This window comes from Grammomys surdaster, unplaced genomic scaffold (assembly GCF_004785775.1).
Source record: "Grammomys surdaster isolate TR1022 unplaced genomic scaffold, NIH_TR_1.0 165, whole genome shotgun sequence".
Taxonomy (NCBI): domain Eukaryota; kingdom Metazoa; phylum Chordata; class Mammalia; order Rodentia; family Muridae; genus Grammomys; species Grammomys surdaster.
In genome coordinates this window covers 1-20,771 of record NW_021604613.1, presented here as the reverse complement: position 1 = coordinate 20,771, position 20,771 = coordinate 1, and the positions used below count along the sequence as shown (strand labels likewise).

The following is a 20,771-nucleotide window of genomic DNA, read 5'->3' as shown; positions in this document are numbered from 1 at the left end:
TATCAGAAGATATTCACAGAAAATGAGAAAGAATGACCCCAGGACCCATGTTAATATTTTACTTCTTTGCATTCCATGATCTACATGTCCACCCTCTGAAGGGCTTCTGTTATGGTATCCTCAGGACTTCACTCAGAGCCGACTTTCTTAAAATGAAAAAAGACACAATTACTAGAAACAAGATCATTGCAGATATAGATTATTCTAGTAAGATGCAATGGTAGTCTCAGGAAAGAACGAGGTATGAAGGGCTGATTGATTGCTCATCACTGTATCTTCAGCTATCTGGAATCTGCTTTTTTCTTTATACTTGTAACTTCATGCCACCCACCCTTTGAGCTGTTCTTTCTAGCCTGATCCCACAAAGCCTTGGTAGTGAGAATAACTGCAGGAATACCACTCAACTCCACACTTTATTCACAGTATCTCATAAACAATATGAACCCCAAGCTTCCAAGACAGCACCAGAGGAATGACTTGTGAGAGTCTTTGGAATGAACAGTTCTGTCAAATAAACATACAACATGTTTGCAAAGCAGATATCGATCGCCTGAGTTATATTCTTCCCAGTTTATGTGCCTTTCGTGTCTGCACGCTTTAGTATCACAGTAGAGAACTAGGCATCTTATAAAATCTCAGTAAAGCCTTCCTCATTATACTCAATATTCTGTACAGAAAGCAACTGAGACACGGAAAGTGTTTTTGCTGAGGATTGATGAGAACCACTAAGATAGCAGCCATGCCCCCCCCCCCCTTTCCTATCAGCGCCCTTGACTAGAGCATCAGACCAGACCTGGGAGGCCTACCTGTGAGTATGGGATTCATCCAGCACATGGTGCCCTCTTGGAGTTCAAGCTCTGAGAAGTCGGGAGACTTCCCACTGCCCCCTCTTTGAGGCTCCGAAGCCACTTGAAGGTGACAACGGCGCAGGCGGAGGGGAACCAGGAGAGCAGGGGCGTCGCGAGCGCAACTGCAGCAGTGCTATTGTGCCGAGTTCCCACTCCTGGCCCGCGGTGGCCAACCCAGAGCCCGGCGCCCCTAGTCCCCACTGGCCAAAGCCAAACCTAAAGCCTCCTAACCTCCAGGCCCGCTCCCTCCCAGCCGGAAGAAAGGTTCGCCAGGAAGGAGAGTGCGCAGGCCTGTAGGGGGCCGCTTCCTACGTGCTAGGGACTGGAGAAACTGGTGGCGCGCAGGCAGAGACAGCCGGAGAGCTGGGAGGGGAGGCCGCGATGAATGAGTTGATATCACCAATAATGACAATAGCGGAAAAAAGAATCCCCTTGCCTTGGCTCACAACCAGGCCGACTTTAGCTCACCGAGCCACCGGGGGCCTGTGTTTTCCACGCCCCTTACCCCGTGGAGGGTAGGACAGAGCCTGGGACTCCTCTTGACCTCACTGGCCCAGAAGCGAGGGTGCAGAGAGGCTGGCCGCTGCGGGCCAGGTGCCTGGGATCCGCTAGCGTAGCGTGGAGACCCGCTCCTGAATAGAGTACAGGGATACCCACGGGTGCACCCCCAAGCTGAGCTTTGTTCCGGTGATTTCTATCCCCTACACCTCTCCTTAGACACTTGGCTCGACCCAGATCCTTCCAGGGGCGCGGCAGGGATGGGGGTGGGGGTTGTCCTGCTACGAAGCAGTGACGGCGCTACGGAGAGGCGGAGCGTACGGCTGTGCCTGGGCTCGGCCCTCTGCTGGGGAATACCTCTGTTCCTGTTGGGTCCCGGAACTCTGATGCTGAAAGGCAACAACAGATCTGCATCCTCAAGTCTTCTACCCAAGGCCCAGAATCGTTCGTCCCTTTGAGCGCACAAGAATAATAGCACCAGGACCTTGACGCCGGGTGATTGGATATCATTGAAAACAGCTGCCTCCCTTTCAACGTTAAATATATACCTGCCAATTGCGGTGGATACCATGGACAAAATATAAGTTGGGAAATCTTAGCTGTGACTCCAGACATGCCAGTTGTGCAACTGTAATATTTAAGGGTTGCCCGAAAGCCGTGCTCCAAAGTTGAAAAAAAAAAAAAAAGAAAGTAGGAAGGGGGGGGGGGGGGGGGGGGGGGGGGGGGAGGGAGGGGGGGGGGGGAGAGGGACGGGGGGAGCGAAGGAAGGGGGGGGGACGGGGGGAAGAGAAGGAAGGGAGGAAGGAAAGTAGGAAGGAAAGTAGTTGGGGGTGGACTCCTGGCAGGATTTCCGTTACTCCTATGGTGGACTACATATCCCAAGAAGCTGAGGGCCCAGGACGCGTGTCCACTCTGACCCACTCATCCACTAGCAGAAGACCTTACTAAGACTGGTCACAGCGCAGGCCAATCCTTCTCCGCTCACCTTGGCTAGAACCTGCGACGGATTCGTTCCCAAAGTGATGCTCTAGTGGCAAGAGTAATACAAGTTTGTCATTGTCCGGAGAAAGAGGAGCCTGCAATTCTTACCAGGTTCAGCAGAACGAGTGGCATCCTTCTCCTGGACATGCCACCGCTCCGGTTGTGACATTCTTGGGCACAGCGTAGTCCCACGAGCGGACCCCGCACGTCAAGCGACACTTTAGGGACCTTGACTGCTGCTAGGACTGACCACCGTACTCTTACCTACCCAGGCTAGCTCCGTCCACTTAGCACGTTTGCATTCATTCGTGGATCTTCCTAGACTCGGTCTTGTAAATGTTCAGCATTTCGCTGCTTTCCTGCCTTTTTCTGGGGACTGTGCCAGCACTTGCCCAGACCGGCGGAGAGGGGAGGCTGAGCCCAGAGAAGAGCGAAATATGGGGACCCGGGCTAAAAGCACACGTGGTCCTTCCTGCCCGCTATTTCTACATTCGGGCGGTGGATACCTCAGGGGAACAGTAAGTGGAGAAATGACTCTTCAACTATTTGAGATTGCTGTTTAAAATAACTGAAGAAGGTTTTCGTTCCTGTTGTTTATTTGTTTTGGTTTTGTCCTTCATCTCTATGTGCCCTGACTTGCCTTTTCTGCCGGCAATTTACATTCCAGAATTTTTGAGTGCTGTCTACATCTGGTTATAATAGGCTGTCCCTTTTCTTTGTGACTTTAGAAATAATTCTGAAATATGTATCAGTATAGTATAAATAATATTGCTATAATGACAGCTTCTTCTTGGCTTTTTAGATGGGACTCGAGGCTAAACAAATCTCTGTTATTTTAAAATGCTTTCCCACAAGCTGTTTTAAGAAAAATAGTACAACTGGAAAAACTAAACACTAAAACCTATTTCCAAATGCAGGAATATTCAGTCCAAAACACTTGTGTTGTTAACATGATGACCAGTTATTTTGATTTTCCCCATAAACAAACATAATTTAAAGTACTGGTATATTTATTAGACTTTTATTAGTAGTAGTGTTTTAATTACATGATGTGGATGAGGGTATATACTCACACCTGGGTGCTGGAAGAAGCCAGAAGAGGGCATTGATTTCCTTGAGCTGAAACTGCAGATAGTTGTGAGCCTTAAGGACAATGGATACTAGGAACTGAACTAAGTCTTTTACATAACAGTAAATGCTCTTAACCATTCAGCTATTTCCCCAGCCCCACAAATACTGAATTTTCTTTTGAGCCATTAAAAACAACTTTTCAAATAAGGTCATCCTTGAAGTAAACATTTAACAAATGAATAATTGTCAAATGTGTTGATCATGAATTAATAGTACAGTGATAGGAATATTGTTCTGTTTTGTATGCCAAATAGATTGCTAGTCTTAAATGTTATCTCCCAGCAACTGTTTAGTGAAAGTATTTTATGTTGTTATTATTATCTTTTTTTTAAATCTTTGTTCCATCATATTGGTTCTGGTACTAAAAGCCTGAGAGAAGCAAGAAACAATATCTTAAAAGAAGGATATAACAGAATGCCCAACCTTTACAGATTAAGGAGAATAAATAGTCTGCATTTGCTATTAAAATAACCCTCATATCTCATTGTTTTCCATAACAGGTTTACATCTTCTCCAGGCGAAAATGTGTTCCAGGTTAAAATCTCAGCACCTGACGAGCAGTTCACTAGAGTTGGTGTCCAGGTTTTAGATCGAAAGGATGGGTCCTTCATAGTAAGATATAGAATGTATGCAAGCTACAGAAATCTGAAGATAGAGGTCAGACACCATGGGCAACATGTCGCCAAGTCTCCTTATATTTTAAGAGGTATTTTGAAACAAAATTTCACAATTGGATTTGTATACAAAACTGCATGTCATTCCATCAATAAGAATTCTATCAAAAAATTTAACATACTTTTTTCACTAAATGAAAAAACTAGATGTTTTTCTAATTGAAAATTAAATTAGGCAGCTTGGCAAAAGAGAGATATTGATTATTTACATGGTGATTATAATTCACTAAAGACCAAGAAACATTACTGGAAAAGTTGCTCCTTGTGGACACATCAGTGAGAATAATCAAGTTAAAAAGCTAGAGAGATAGCTCAGCAGGGAAAAGCACATGCTGCTCTTGCAAAGGACCAGAGTTTGGATCCAGCCCCCATGTCAGGAGGCTCAGAGCCACCTGGAACTCCAGTTTCAGGGAAGAGGATATCTGTAGTACACAGGCACCTGCATTCACGTGTGCATAAGCATATGCATGTGTATATAATGTATAGTAATGTTTGACCATTTATTATTCATAATTTACAACAAAGTTTTATAAACTTTTTTGAACATTGCTTACAATAAGATATATACATATATGTATAAAATGATAATTGATATGTACATATGCACATAGGAAATTGAAACAAAGTCTCAAAAGATCATACTTAATCATTATTACCATCTTTAGTTTGTACTGCTTCAGACTTTTTGTTTATTTTGTGTGCGTGTCTGTGTAAATCTGAGGATTAAAAAAGAATTTACAGGGCTGAAGCAATGGCTCAGTGATTAAGAACACTGGCTGCTCTTCGAAAGGACCTGGGTTTGGTTCCCAGCACCCATATTGCAGTTCAGGACTGACTATAACTCCAGTCTGAACAATTAAGTTAAATATGTAGTCATAGATAATTCTTGAGGGAATGATCTAATTAAGTAACTTATACTCATCACCGAGATTGCCAGGTGTAGTGGTGCATGCCTTTAATCCCAGTGCTCTGAGGAAGGTGAGAAGCAAGTCTATGAGTTTGAGGCCAGCCTAGTCTATGTTGTAAGTTCCCGGCCAGCCAGATGGCTTGAAGCAGAAAAGGAATTAGCCATTGTCATGCATGTCACTGTCATGCCACTATTACAAAAACATTCTCTGCTATTTCCTCTCATAGGGTTGAGAAGAGAGCTTTGTGATAAAAAGACAACATTTTTCCCTTTCTATGGGGAGATAGGACCACAAGAAAATTATGGATTTTTTTAACTGTATAAATTATTTTACATTCCACTGGGACCCCTTAGTATAATCCAGCCTACAAAGTATTAAAATGTATATAAATTCCATTGTCATCTATTGACTGGATCAGATTGGAATCTGAGGATATCAGAAAGGAATAACACAGTTACAGTTACAGTTCTTATGTTATGCTAGCATTATTTTTATAAATGTAAAATTAATTCATTTCGATATTAATGAGATGACAAGTTTATAGGATTACCTTTGCTTCTCTATATTTCTTTTTCTAAGAAAGGAAGGAAGGAAGGAAGGAAGAAAGGAAAACAAGGTTGGAGTCCTTTGGTTTTTTTCTGTTTTACTGGCAATGGTTTTTCCATTGAGAAAAGTACTTTATACTTTTGATTTTGAGCCTAGTTTTTAAAGGCTGAGCCATCTCTCTAGCCCATAGACACCCAAAGAAGTTGTTTTTATAATAAACCATTAAGACAGTAATTCATATCACTTTTATCCTTCAGGACATATAGATTCCTCAATTTTTTGCCAATATTTTGTTATTTGTTCTAAGATGTATAAATAGAAAATTATTTATAAATACATATGTGTTCCTATAATGAGGGTATGTTCACACATGTACAGGTATCACAGATGCTGTCAGATCTGCTGTGCCTGAAGTTATAGGTCGTTATAGGTCCTTGGAACATAACTCCAGTCCTCTGCCAAAACAACAAGTACTTGTAACTGCTAAGCCATTTCTCCAGCCCCATGATGATTATGTGAAGTATAAAGACAAGTGAATTATATCTATAGAGCATGCATACCACCCATTGACTTGATTTGCACTTGTGCAAAGTGAGCCAGAATAGAGAACTATAGGAAGAAGAGCTGTGGTGACCTCTGACCAGATAGAAAGTTGATATTCATGGAACATTCTTTATTAGGATTCAGTTGTTAAGTGAAATGTTCACCACTGTGCTATACTGCTGTCTATCTGTAAATAGGACCAGTTTACCATGAGAACTGTGATTGCCCTTTGGAAGACAGTGCAGCCTGGCTACGGGAGATGAACTGTCCAGAAACTATCACTCAGATTCAGAAAGATCTGGCACATTTCCCTACTGTTGATCCTGAAAAGATTGCAGCAGAAATCCCAAAACGATTTGGACAGAGGCAAAGCCTGTGTCACTATACTGTAAAGGACAATAAGGTACAATATGATTGAGGTTTGCTTGTTTTCTGGACTCTGTAGTGTCTTGACCTTTTGATTACATCTGGCTACTTTTGTTAAACATAATTCTATGTACTTTTTTTTTGACAAACTTTTTTTTAGCCATATCTGCCAGTTCCTTTCCACACATGTAGTAAATGTCAAATTCTCTTCTAGATTTATATCAAGACTCATGGTGAGCATGTTGGCTTTAGGATTTTCATGGATGCAATACTACTTTCATTGACTAGAAAGGTTAGTATATCTTCTCTGCATTATGATAGCAATGTCATATGATAGTTATTTTCAAAATATCATTAACATCAATATAAAGTGTTATATTCTGGAACCTTCTATATTGATATTCTAAAGCTTATTTTTTTCTGATATATGTATTAGATATTAAGGGCTGCTATATATAGTACCTTAAAAAAGCAGAGGATGGTTCTGGAGACCACTAATCAAAAACCAAAATGTTGAAAGGGCCACACTCCTAAGATTCTGGCAGCATTCTTCTTCCCTGACTCTTTCATTCTGGCAGCATTCTTCTTCCCTGCCTCTTTCTGGCTGCCTGTGCCCCTCTGTTTTTGGTGCTATTTTGTTCATAGTTTTGTCAGTCTAATCTGCCTCTTGTCACATGGCCATCTGCCTTCAAGAATCTGAGGCTCTGGGTCCCCTCCTGTCCCCTTCCCTCTTCTCTCCCAAAGATGCCAATCATTTTGGATTGACAACCCCATCCCACATACTTGTGTGCCCTCATCTTAACTAATTGCATCAGCAATGACTGGTTCTGAATAAGGTAACTCCAAGACATTGGGGTTTAGGACTTAGGCATATATATCTTCTGTGGAGGAAATAAGTCAATCTATAGCAATGGTACACATGGAAAGAAAATGCCTCTGCCTCATTAACAAGAACCCAGGGCTAAAGCCCCAAGTGTTGTATTTGTCAGCAACACTCCCTTCCTCCCTCTCTCCACCCTCTTCTCTCTCCACCCTCTCAATGATCTCGTTAGATTCTTGGCAATGTTAAAACAATAGAAATTACCTTTGCCAGTTTCTTGGCTTCGTAGTAAGTCTGATGGCCAACTTGGACATCACAGAAAGCAAATTGAAGGTACTTATATGAATGCCATATTCTGAAAGATTTCTGGCCAATTAACCTGAGGTGATTGTCATTTCCTAAAACTGGAAAAATTGGCCTTTTCTTGTGCAGTAGTGAATGATGGGTTTCATTGTGATTGTGACCTTTTCATATACGTAATCACACTATATGTAATTTTAGATCTATATATATATATATATATATATATATATATATATATACTTATACTCATACAGAGATCCCTTTTTTTCATATTTTGAGACAGCATATTGCCCACACTGTTACTGAACTATGTAACCCAGTCTAGCCTTATTTAGCCAATTTCGCACACCAGCTTCCAACTCCTGATCATCCTACCTGAGCCCCACAGCTGCTAGGATTTCAGAGGAGCAACGTCATACTTAGTTCCAAATGATGATTTTAACTGATCATGTGCAGTGCAAAGACTGTGAATAAGCTCTTGTTATCCCCACCTCTAGGTGAGGATGCCAGATGTGGAATTTTTTGTTAATTTGGGAGACTGGCCTTTGGAAAAAAAGAAATCCAACTCCAACATTCAGCCGATCTTTTCCTGGTGTGGCTCCACAGAGTCCAGGGATATTGTGATGCCTACGTACGACCTGACTGACTCTGTTCTAGAAACCATGGGCCGGTGAGAGATGGTCAGGGTTGACCCCGAGCCTTGGTTTGCTCTCTTTGGTGAGTTCTTTTCCATCTGCTTTCATGAATTGATAGTTTTGGAGGAAGACATGTTCTGTTTTCTGTCTTGCAGAGTAAGTCTGGATATGATGTCCGTGCAAGCTAACACAGGGCCGCCCTGGGAGAGTAAGAATTCCACAGCTGTCTGGAGGGGCCGAGACAGCCGCAAAGAGAGACTAGAGCTGGTAAAACTTAGCAGGAAACATCCAGAGCTCATCGATGCCGCTTTCACCAATTTCTTCTTCTTTAAACACGATGAAAGCCTGTATGGGCCCATTGTGAAACACATTTCATTTTTTGATTTCTTCAAGGTATGACATCATCTATGTACATACCTTTCTGCTTCCCAATTTATGCACTTTGAGGGAAGGAAACAAAAGTCTGTAAGTCACCAAGAATGGGAAGGTGTCACAAAACACAATAAGTACTAAGGTTTGATTTGGCCTGAATCTGGATTCACCGAATAGCACTGATATTGAGTAGGCATTGTGGGAATTCAGAGCCTGGAAAAAACTTTATTTTTTTTTTCCAGCTAACCCTTAAGATAAATGTGTGTTTGCTCAAATCCTGTTTTTATTAGTAAGTATGTATAATCATTTTAGAAATACTTCTCCTCTAAATCTCAGCATCATAACAAGATACAAAACAAGTGTCTCTTCTCAGGCATTCTGCTGAAGAATGACTTGAAACATATCCAAATGCTCTTCCTGGGCATCCTGGGTATGACAGATGATTTTCTGCACCTTGCGTGTAGATTCCTCATGTTTCCCAGAGAGTGATCCTCTTTCTCACAATGTTTCAAGAAGTGCCACCCCACTCCCAACAAGGTTTCTGAAGTTCTTTGGGTCAACAAAAAAAGTGGGAGAAAATAAGAAATGAGTGGGCTCCTCTGCTCTGTGGATGCTGACGTGTCATTTGATGGGTTCTATGGCAGTAGGTAGACCTTAAGGATGCTATTCATTCACGTGCTCATGTTTTTCACATATGTATATTGAAATTTTTTTAGGTGTAACAAAAGATATGATTAGCCATTCCTTCTCAGAAGGGATGTGTGTGCTCATAGGTACATGTGTGTGTACAAGCCTGCGTGTATAAAGGTCAGGAGAGCCTTGTGTGTCATTCTGCAGGAGCCATACCCCTTGACTTTTGATAGAGTCTCTAACTTGGCCCGGAGCATGTCAATTAAGCTAGACTGAGTGGCCTTGAAGCTTCAGGGACCCACCTATCTCCCCTTCCCCTGCACTGGAATTACAAGCAAATGCGATCACACCTAGTTTTTATGAAAAGGTTCTGGGCATCCAAACTCAGGCCCTCATGCTTTCATGGCCAGCAGTTTACTGCCTGAGCCATCTCCTAGCCTCAAGGGCAGTATTTCATTCATCACTTGGCTTCTTCTTGCATGTTAAATTTTCTACATCTAGAGTTACTGATTTCTATACTATTATTCATAGATGTTTTTACCCCAAAGCTTACTTATTCCCTTAAGAAATATGTATAGCCATGTCATATTTTAAAAACACTGTTAACATGGCCCAGAATGTGCTGCCTGCAGCTACACATGTAAGTCAACAAAGAAGCAAAGGCCTTAAAAACCACAGTTCCACCTTTGTTTATGCTGTAGCCTCAGGACATCCATATTATTAATTTTCTGACTGCTTCACTATTAGATATGTAACTGTGTTTGGGAAATTTGGGGCCATATGAACCTTTAGCTCTAGGTCAACAGAGTGTATTATAAGAGAACTTATTAAATTTTAACAGAGAGGGAAAGTCAGTCTGAGGATGGCAAAATGGTTCATGGAAGGAGGACGAAAATGAGTAGAAAATGGAATTTAGTAAAGGCTCGTATATGCTCCTATTTTGCAGCACAAGTATCAGATAAATATTGATGGCACTGTGGCAGCATACCGACTGCCCTATCTACTGGTGGGTGATAGTGTAGTCCTGAAGCAGGACTCCATCTACTATGAACATTTTTACAATGAGCTGCAGCCCTGGAAACACTACATTCCAGTCAAAAGCAACCTAAGTGATCTGCTGGAAAAGCTCAAATGGGCAAAAGACCATGATGCAGAGGTAAGTCAGTTTTCAAGAATGCTTGCTCCTGCTTGTACCCCTGTACTACAGGAGTGTTGGAACCATGCCTGGACACTGGGATGTTCAGATACAGCTTTTACCTGTACCTGGGATGCTGCCTGACCAAGAGTAGCATGCACATTTTAGATTGGCTGACCACTCTGCTAAACTTTGGCCTTGTTTGTGTTTTCTCTTTCAGTAAGATGGTCATGGGCATAAGCAGTACCTATCTGGCAATAGATGTCAGTTACTACTATAGAAAAAAATGAGGAATTATTAATACAAGTAAGGCTGAAAACTGAATAGAGAGTATGCAAGGCTTCATACTCTGTGTACTTGATAAGTTGTTACTTTGCTTGGGTCTAACTGTCTTCTCCGAGGGAGGCTTAGCTCTAAGACATCCCACATGCCAACTTGTACTTTCAAGTTTTATAAACCTCTCTGAGCTGAACAAACATACTCTGTGAAATGCACCTTTTGCCACATAAGGCTACTCCCAAGGATGTGTTTTCTGGGTCATCTCACTGTGTAGTCTTAAGATCTGCATATGTCTGCAAGCCAAAAATAAATAAATAAGTCCCATTAAAGGGTGTTTTCTTTTGTTTTTAAATTTCTATAGGCAAAGAAGATAGCAAAAGCAGGACAAGAATTTGCAAGAAATAATCTAATGGGTGATGATATATTCTGTTATTACTTTAAACTGTTCCAGGTTAGTATTTTCACACACACGCACATGCACACTCCTCATATTGCTTGGCACTGAACATGTTGGCAAGCAAACAATATTTTACATAAAATGTTTTAAAAGTATATTAGTATATGGACATATATGTACCACTTTGATAGAAATTAGATAGAGATATTAGTAAGAAGTATTTGGGGCTTGGGAATGTAGCTTACTGTAGAGTACATATCTAGCATGCATGAGGTATTTAGTCCAGTTCTGAGCACTGTAAGGAAAAACAGGTAGAAAACTTCAAGTGAAAAGTATTAATATTAGGCCTGCATTTGGAAGCTGGGGTTATATGTACGGAAAACAAGTCCAGACGTGGGTAGGAAAAGGCCCATGGCCTGGCAGGTTGAGAGTTCAAGGGGTCTATGGTCATACTTCCCTCAAACAAGCCTGGGATTATCTAATCTGGGAGCTAAGCAGGATTGGATCTGTTCAATACTTGCATGGGGGACTGCTTGGCAATAATGGGGTACTGTAGGCAGTCAATAAAAAATATGAAAAAAAAGTATTAGTTAAACAAAGTACAAAGTATAGTCATCCCCTTTGTCTCATACCTTTTTTTTGAAACTTATTTTCATGGACCAAGAATTTATACATTGTAATCCCAACATATCTGATGATTTAAAAGGCTTATCTTTAAAAACAGAATGTATAAGTAAACAAGATTTTTGCTAGTAATAATAACAAATTCTTGTTTCAGACTTACAGATATTAAATACCATGTCTTGGGCTCTGCTACTGAACAAAGTTGGTCTGTCTCTGATCTGTACTGGTCTATTTTATAATCCTTCCTAGAAGGTAGTAAAGGGATACCGAGAGTGAGCTACGTAAAGTGAATGAACTAGACTAGGGGGATTACTCTCTGAGCATCTAAATATCCATTGGATTGTGTCATTTACTTAGCTAATGTACAGCATCCATACCTAGCACAGTGCCCATTGCAGAATAAGAATATAATCAAGGTAATAACTCAGACTTGTTGCAGCCTTAGTGGAGAAGGAAGAAATAGGCTCTATTCTCCTTCTTGGGAGGATTTGTGTAACATTATTTATACTTAAAACAGAGGTAGTTATGAGGAAATATTTAGTCATATAAATTTGTTCACCAGTTAAAAGCACACACTGTTCTTGCAAAGAGCCTAAATTCAGTCCCTATGACCCATATCAGGCAGCTCATGATTGCTGGCAACTATAGTTTCAGGACCTCTGATACCTTTGGCCTCTCTTGGTATTCACACTCATGCATATACCCACACTCAGATACATAATAAAAAACCAAAACAATGTTTTTAAAATGTGGATATGCTAAATGTAGAGGGACACACCTCTAATCTTATCACTCAGGAGGTAAAGACAAAAGGATTACAGCAGGTTTGATCCCAGTGGGATCTACATATCACTAGGCCAACTGTAGTGACAGCCTGTCTCAAACATACAAAACAAGATAGGGCTAAACAGATAGTTCAGTGGATAAAGTGCTTGCTTTACAAGCATAAAGAGACTAGGTAGGATACCTAGCACCCTGTGAAGATCTATTTGTGGCAAAAACTTATCTGTAATCCTAGCACTGGGAAGCAGAGACAAGAGCTCTGTCTCTTAATGACTTAGAAAGAGTAGGTACCAAATCAGTGTCTTCTACTAAGTATCGGAAGGTTGAGTGAGAATGGCAAATCTTGTTCATACACACCATATACCCCGGGCTGGTAGCCAGCCATTCTAGTCAAACTTCCAGGTTCACTGAGAGAGACTCTGCCTCTAATGTGATGTCTGACTCTGGTCTTCATACACCAACATATTTATTACACACACACATGAGTAGACTAATAAGGGGTATATTAGGAATTGGTAGCCAGTGTTCACAGCACAAACAGTATTGAGCATTTAAAATGGATATGGAGGACACTGGGTCATCATTAGGTACATATGCATTAAATGAATGCTTTCTTTATAATTCCCAGCTTGTCTCATTTGGTGAATATATTTAAAAAGCTGCTTAAGAAATACTTTCGTATTGCTGTTTAACAGGGCTATGCCAATTTACAAGTGAGTGAGCCCCAAATTCGAGAGGGTATGAAGAAGGTAGTGCCACAGTCTGAGGATGACCTCTTCCCTTGTACATGCCATAGGAGAAAGGTAACAAGACTCACTTCCTGGCTCTACTGGTGTGACAGAACCAGCTCCCTTGATAGATCACTGTCTGTGAAATATGAAGGAATTCTGAATGCTAGTTAAGATGTTGGTAACTTATTATCAGGACTTTGTATACCTTGAAAGTCTGTAAGTAGGAATTTTGGTTGTTTATAGGTTTGTCTTTATTTTTTGAGAAATAATTTACCACTAACTCATTAGCCCCTAAAGGGTACACTATCTATGCTAATCCCTTCCTGTGCTGTAAGACCCATGAAATTACAAGAGCCAATAATGAAATAAATATCATATTTGTTTTGGTTCTTTATAATATGGGGCAGTTCCATTTCCCTTATGTCTCTTAATGACTTAGAAAGAGTAGGTACCAAATCATTGTCTTCCACTAAGTATCGGAATGTTGAGTGAGAACGGCAAATCTTGTTCATACACACCATCCATAACACAGGGTATAATGGTGACACAGATCCCTGGATATTTGAGATCTCCATCACTCACTCCCATGTAAGCAGGTGATTTTATACCTGGGTGATTCTGGTTCTCTAGAAATAGTCCTGAGCATTTAGAACACCTAGAAGAAACTTGCATTTTTTTTCCTCCCCTCCTTTCATCTTTAGGAAAAAATAGTTATCTGGTATGAGCATTCTTGATTCCTAAGTTTTTTTTTTAGTGGCTCTTAACATTTTTCTTCTTAATTACAGGCCAAAGATGAATTCTGATATGCAAAATATCTTCTGTTCAAATGATGGTGCTCTTGAAGACACTTTAGTATAAAGATTATTTTTAAGTATGTTTCACAGACAATGTAAAATTTACATGTGACCATTCACGTTTTCACAGTATTTCTTCTTATGCAGTGTTCTCAGACTGTCGTTTTACATCACGTTTTAAAATTTTTATAATAAAACTGCCTTTATTTTAAGAGTCTGTTTTGCTACAGTTATTATCTATGAATAGAAATAGAACAGTCTGGGTCCTTGATTCTAGCAAGTGCTCTGATTCAAACAGACCTCCAAAACCAAAACAAAACCCAGCCAATTGTGGTGGTTCATGCCTAAAATTCCAGCACTTCAGAGGTTGAAACAAGAAGATTCTGTAAGTTCAAGGCCAGTCTAAGCTACATAGTAAGCTGGAAGACAGTAAGACTCTGTTTTAAAATGCAAATGACTCTCTGTCATTTTAAGCTGTTTTTCTTTTGGAATAACTATTCACTGAGTCTCAGCTAAACCTCATTCTAATAAAATGTGCAAGAGCTGCTTTTATCTGGCCTCTGCCTCTATTGTTAGTCATATCTCTTACCACTTATTACGAATCCTATCACTGTCCACCCAGTGCTTGTTCCCTTCCTGCCCTGGTATTTGTTTTTCCCTTTATGTGGAAGCCAGGATCCATTCTACTTTGTCTAGCTCGTTTCAGGAATGTAACACCTCCTCTGATTCCTTTTCTTTTCTTTTTTGTTTTGTTTTGTTTTGTTTTGTTTTGTTTGTTTGTTTGTTTGTTTTGAGACAGGGTTTCTCTGTGTAGCCCTGGCTGTCCTGGAACTCACTCTGTAAACCAGGCTGGCCTCAAACTCAGAAATCTGCCTGCCTCTGCCTCCCAAGTGCTGGGATTAAAGGTGTGTGCCACCACTGCCCGGCTAACACCTCTGATTCTTTATATTATGTAGTCACCATACTTTGCAGTAGTTGCCTGTAGACTCTCCCTTACACCTCAGACCTTAAGTATCTTGATTAGAAAGACATTTTTTTAGGTCTAACAGCTTTCCCAAACATGGAAGGGACAATAAATTTTAAATGGGTCAATAAATGACAGTTACCTTGAAAATGCAATTAAAGAACTAGGTGGGGACCAGGCATGCTAGTACATGCCTTTAATCCCACCACTCAAGTTTCTCCTCCAATTAGATAAACCACACACACAACAGTCAATCTACTTTACTCCAAGTTCACTGATTTTAATGTTAATCTCATTGAAAAATACCCTGACCAAAACATCCAAAATGTTTGACCTTATATTGGAGATGGCCCAACCAAATTGACCATTACTAGTTCGTACAATAAATATTGAACACATAACATGCATTCAGTTATAGTATCCAAAGATAGAGCAGGAAATATTTGTTGTCTTTTCTGGAAAAAGCATGAAAACTTGGAATCAAGAAAATATGTATAGTTGTGGCTAAAAATGGCCCCACAGGCATGGGTGCCTACTTATCACTAATCTAAATATGCAAATCAGAGATTGTTGCCACATGATGGTATAGTATAGAATAGAGTTTATTCAGGGCATGGGGAGGGGAGTCAAGAGGATAGTAGAGGAGGGGACAAGAAGCCCCTTTTATAGTGGGTCAGGCCTAATGGGGCAGAGTTTAGACAGAATGCTAACATTCCCCCCTCACCCATTTTGGTTTAATTAAAAAAGAAAAACTTAGAAAGGGGTGATGGTGAAGCAAGAATAGAGTCATCATGATATCTGACTACTTCCTGCTGGCATCAGGGGCTACGTATCTCTAGGAAACCTAGAAGAATGGGTATGGGGATGTTTGTCCAATCTTAGGAAAGTTGGCTGTTTCCTTGTGGATAGATCAGAAGGAACAAGTCCAGTAGAAGCGTCTGTCTGTGAGAGGAGACTGGAGCATCTCAGCTTTGCTTCTCTGGAGCTGTCCTAGATGTAGGCACCTGGGCTTGACAAGATGCTAAAACACACACACACACACACACACACACACACACATATATTATAGGTAGAGAATAAGATTAAGTGTGTTTGAAAGAAAGAAAGAATTTTCCTTAGATGTACATTTGAAACCCAGAGGAGGGCAGTGGTGGCGCACGCCTTTGATCCCAGTACTTGGGAGGCAGAGGCAGGCGGATTTCTGAGGCCAGCCTGGTCTACAGAGTGAGTTCCAGGACAACCAGGGCTGTACCGAAACCCAGAGGAATCCCATCCTCTGGAATAGGTAGTAAGCGGGAACTTTAGGCAGATGTACTTATCTGGGTGAAGTCTATTTGATAGTCTGTTGGATCCATGAGAGGTAGATCTGAGTAGGTTTCCTGTAGCTTATAGTTATAAGATAACAACATGAGTTAACATGTACAGTCTTTAGGAACTCAAATTGTTGGGACAGTGACATAGCAAGAGGAGGAAACATGAAGCATTTAATCCATGGAATCAAAGTTTAGGTAAGGAATTAACCGATTACATCTGTGAAAGCTTTTTCTAGCTGTCAAACTACCTTAGCTGTCAATGTAGTCAGAAATCTGAGAAAGAATAAACAACAATCTAGCAGTCATGTATCAATTAAAAATGACAGAGTCCACTAGCCAGCAGTTCCCTGTGGTCTCCATGGCAACTTGGGCAGAGTCAGTCTAGCCTTCAAGCCCAGAAGATAAAGAGCATTTTTCTCTGTGGAATGAATACATGTGACATGAGAAATGACTTAGGTAAGTCATTTGACTCTGAGGTTTGTCCACTGTGGGAGTAAACTGTTAAAGGTTTTGCAAGAGTCTGTCTGTCATAAAATTTTCATAATTAGCAGGCTTCTGACAAGATTAAAGGCTTGGTTATATCTGAATAGAGCACACCATAATTTAATGGCAATAGTAAAAAATCATCATCTATCAAGACAGGATATGAATAAAATAAATACAAATAATAATAAATCAATCAATCAAATCAAATCTTAAGTAATTTTGCAGGTTGTGTAAGTAGAGAGATCATGGTGACAGAAAGTGAGTTTGTCTAGGTGGGTTCAGGCCTGTGACTCGGACTGTGAGGGCAGGCCGTGCGCACGTGGGTATGTATCGCTGATGAGACGAATTGTAAAGAGAGCAGAGCAGTCCTCAGGAGACAGGAGAGCATGTATGGCTGTCGCTGCCTTCATTTCTAGACAGCAGTGGTGACAGCCGGCAGCTGAGCGGGTGTGTTTACTTCTGCTGAGCGGGAGCAGGACTTCCTCCCAGTAGCTGGAAGTCGTGGCCCCGTGCTTCAGGCTGTCGGAGTCCGTGGTGGGCGGGGAAAAGGAAGCGACTACAATAGCCTCCATCTCTTAGCAACGTGCAGGCTATTCTCGGGGTGCAGCACCGCTATCCCTCACTTTATAAGTCGGGGGTGGGGGTGGGGGGCTCCCTCGGGTGCGCAGGAAAGCGGCTTCTTGAACAAGGTGAAAGCTGTTTTTCTTGCAGCTGTAGCGGGCAGCCAAGCTGGACATCCAAAAGCAACTACAATAGTGGTCAGAGTGGTCAAAGAACGGAACTGGCGACAGGGCAGATGGGATGAGCTGCTGCAGTGTCAGGGTCAAGGGGAATTGGAGCCAGGTGCAGATAGGGGGCAGGAAGGGCCAAAGCTGCCTTTTCCGCAGCTCCAGGCCGGGCTGAGAAGTCAGGCAGGGCCCAGGGACCGCTTTGGCGGGCAGAGCACAGGCGTCCCTGGCGAGAGAGAGCTTGCAAGTGTAGGGGTGGCTGGAGATCGCTGTGGGAAAGCAAGTCTCACGGTGTCCAAGGCAGGACGCAAGGGGCGGGGCCAGACCTGCTTTTCGCACACTGGGAGCAGAACTAACCAGCAGAATGTGAGATGGGAGGGGGCAGCAAGCAGAGTCCCTGGCTGGGGGCAGGGTTGATGGCAAACCAGCGGAACCTGCCGAACTAGTGGCCACAGCAGCTGCAGCAGGAGCAAATGACTAGGGGCGGCGGGAGGCAGTGGGAGGAGGGGAGGGGGAAGACTATGCTATGGATCACTAGAAAGTGCCAGTTTAGTGGCCATGTAGAAATAATGCTTGTTACCAAGACCAAGACATCCATTAAGTAGGGACAAGGTGGCAAGACCGACCCATGGGTGAAAGAATAAGGTTATTAACTGGCCCTACAAGCATCCTGAAGTCATCATTAACAACCAAAGAGATTCTAGCACAGTCCAGACCTCCAGATCATCACGTGGGGGCCTGGGGCTACACTCGCAACTGGTGATCCTGAGCCAGAGAGCACTTTACCCTGGAATTCCTCAGCAGCAAGAGAGAAACTGTCTCAAAGAAGAGAGGAAAATTTCACCAAAGGGAGAAGGTCCTAGAACAGGGACCATAGTGTGTCTGGCCTACCTGGCTGTTGCCAGGTAACCGTGAGGCAGAGCTTAGACAGAATGCTAACACTAATAACATTTTAATTTTGAAACAAGTAAAAAGCCATGCAAATTAGGTATTATTTATTTAGTAATGACTGAATTGTTAAGTACTTGATTTAGACATCCTTTTTTTTTCCATTTTTTACATCTTCAGAATTTTATGTAATGTGGTCATTTAATAATTTATGTTGTATTTTTTTTCTTTTTTGTTTTATTTTGGGGGGGTGTTTTTTTGGGTTTTTTTGACATAATTTTACCAGGTAATTATGGTTGGCCTGAAACTCTCTAAGTAGAGCAGGCTGGCTTCAAACTCATAAGAGTTCCTGCCTCTGCCTTGAGTGCTGGATTAAAGGAGTAGGCTACCATACAAGGCCTTGATTTAGGACATTTTAAACTACAACTCACAGGCCAAATCTGGCCCACCACCAATGTTTGTACAACCTTAAAACTAAGAATAATGTTAACATTTTAAGTGGTTGAAATCATCAAAAACAGTTATAGTCCAGTACACATAGAACTCAAATTTTGGTTCACAATTAAAGGTTTTATATTAGTTTCCTATTACTTCTGTGAAAATAACTATGACATACTTAGTCCTCTAAAACAATACAAATGTGTTGTCACAATCCTAGAAGTCACAATCTGAAATCAGTATCCCTGGGTTAATCAATGTTGAGACATTTAGCAGGGCTGAATGCTTCTGATGTATTAGGTGGGGTTATCCTTGCCTCTTTTTTTTTTTCTCTTCTAATGGTGCATTCTTAACATTTCTTGCCTTGAGACCCCTCTCTATCTTCTTAGCCTTTAGCTTAGTGTCTTAAAATCTCTCTCTGCTACTCTCATAAAAGCACCACTGTCTATGTGAATACTGTAGCAATATGATTCACAATAAGCCAAGTGTCCACAGACTAGTAAATGGATTCACAAAACTGTTTAAGAGGACTCAGTGATAGAAATTATTTGAGAAGAAGCAGAGTATACTTGCACATTCCAAGTGCAAGATGACAGATCAGAGACCTCATTCTGTGCCTCCACTTAACAGACACAGATCATGTTAGTGGTTGTCTGGTGTTAAAGATAGGAAAGGGAATGACAGGTTTCTTCTAGAAATGATAAGATCTCCTTAGAATTTTGATGATGGCTACAAATGATTGTTCAATTACTGGAAAATGAAACTTAGGACATGCAAATAAAGCAAATAAAACTTAGAAAAAATAGCAGACATGAGGTAGCAATGTGTTTTAGTGATAGAACAGACAGTGGAAGTATGGATTCCATCCTCTGTTAATGGACAGAAGACTCCAGGTTTTTTTAGTGTTAGACTGTGAGCATGTCCATGTCTAGAGGTCACCTTGATTCTTTTTTTGGTTGGTTAGTAGGTTTTGTTATTGTTTTTATGTTCTTCTGCAATGATCTTATGAATAACACATTGTAAACTGTTTCCATTGTTCCAAGCATTGATGACCATAGAATGTTTCTTGGTTTGTTAATTGTCTACTCATAGTATGTTCATTTCCTATGATTACAAAAATAACTTTGTTTGCTTGTTTTTGTTTGTTTGTTTGTTTTGGTCTTTTTTGTTTTTGTTTGTTTGTGTTTGTTTTGTCTGTCTTGTTAACATCACTTACTCATTTGACATAGAAATGCCTTTCTGTCTCTGGTCTGGGCTGTTTTTATCCTCCTACTCCTGAGCAGGGTGTAAGTCTGGTATGGCTGTAAAAATAAAATTTTTGCCTTGCAACATCTCAGTGTTGGCTCCTAGTTTTTGACACTGTAACACACTCAAGAATCCAAAGAGGGGATAGAGTCTGGGGAAGAAAAAGGGCAGAGGAGGGAGAGAAGGAAGACAAGTTAACAGACAATAAGGAAATGTTAATTTAAGATATTAAGACTAACTTGAGAAAGCACTTGTGATAAATGTTTTCCCCTAATTGTTTCTTAGTATGCACTGTGTCAGAAAAGAGGGCAGGTACCAAGTGCATAAGGGGGATTTAATTCATTCAGCAAACAATTGTCATGAGTTATTCTAATCAGGAGAGTCAGTCAAATAGAGAGGCAGAGAGAGAGGCAGAGAGAGAGAGAATATATTATCTTTTCTTCATTATGGAAAAAGAAAAAAAAGGACATGTAAAGGAAGCCCTAAGTAAAAGCTGCAATCTGAGGAACTGGAGGAGTCAAACCTTAGCAGTAGGGCTTGCTTGGTAGATGTGGGGTGAAATGGCAAAGCCCCTGAAAGAACAGGGAGGAAATTCTGATCATTTGGCTCTAAAGAGGGAGATGCGAAGAGTCATTGGGCGGAACTGAACGGATGAGTCCTATATACCCTCAGGGTCATCCAAATGAAGTGATGGGCACAAGGTTGCTAGCC

General features: G+C 41.2%; 2 protein-coding genes across 5 annotated transcripts in view; one reads left to right on the top strand and one right to left on the bottom strand.

Annotated features, from left to right (window-relative positions):
- Positions 1 to 1,994, bottom strand: part of Bivm (basic, immunoglobulin-like variable motif containing) — a 31,656-nt gene extending 29,662 nt beyond the window's left edge. For 2 of the 4 annotated variants that reach the window (XM_028765581.1, XM_028765585.1), the window contains exon 1: positions 807 to 1,554. The gene's annotated coding sequence lies outside the window, so the exon portion shown is untranslated. Of the gene's footprint in view, positions 1 to 806; positions 1,556 to 1,894 lie in introns of those variants that run through there. The other 2 variants (XM_028765582.1, XM_028765584.1) reach the window with 2 other exon arrangements.
- Positions 1,995 to 2,163: 169 nt separating this feature from the next.
- Positions 2,164 to 14,215, top strand: Poglut2 (protein O-glucosyltransferase 2). Its single transcript, XM_028765633.1, has 10 exons — positions 2,164 to 2,845; positions 3,959 to 4,164; positions 6,327 to 6,532; positions 6,710 to 6,787; positions 8,116 to 8,288; positions 8,409 to 8,646; positions 10,202 to 10,411; positions 11,031 to 11,120; positions 13,169 to 13,276; positions 13,990 to 14,215. The coding sequence occupies exons 1-10, from the start codon at positions 2,664 to 2,666 to the stop codon at positions 14,005 to 14,007; spliced, it is 1,509 nt and encodes a 502-aa protein (XP_028621466.1). The 5' UTR covers positions 2,164 to 2,663; the 3' UTR covers positions 14,008 to 14,215.
- The last annotated feature ends 6,556 nt before the right edge of the window (positions 14,216 to 20,771 follow it).

What these genes read in the sequence shown, in the direction of transcription:
- Poglut2 (XM_028765633.1), top strand. Translation starts at nt 2,664, where the DNA reads ATGTTCAGCATTTCGCTGCTTTCCTGCCTTTTTCTGGGGACTGTGCCA. An exon ending in ATACTGTAAAGGACAATAAG is followed by an intron (nt 6,533 to 6,709) that starts GTACAATATGAT and finishes ATTCTCTTCTAG; the next exon opens with ATTTATATCAAGACTCATGG. An exon ending in ATTACTTTAAACTGTTCCAG is followed by an intron (nt 11,121 to 13,168) that starts GTTAGTATTTTC and finishes GCTGTTTAACAG; the next exon opens with GGCTATGCCAATTTACAAGT.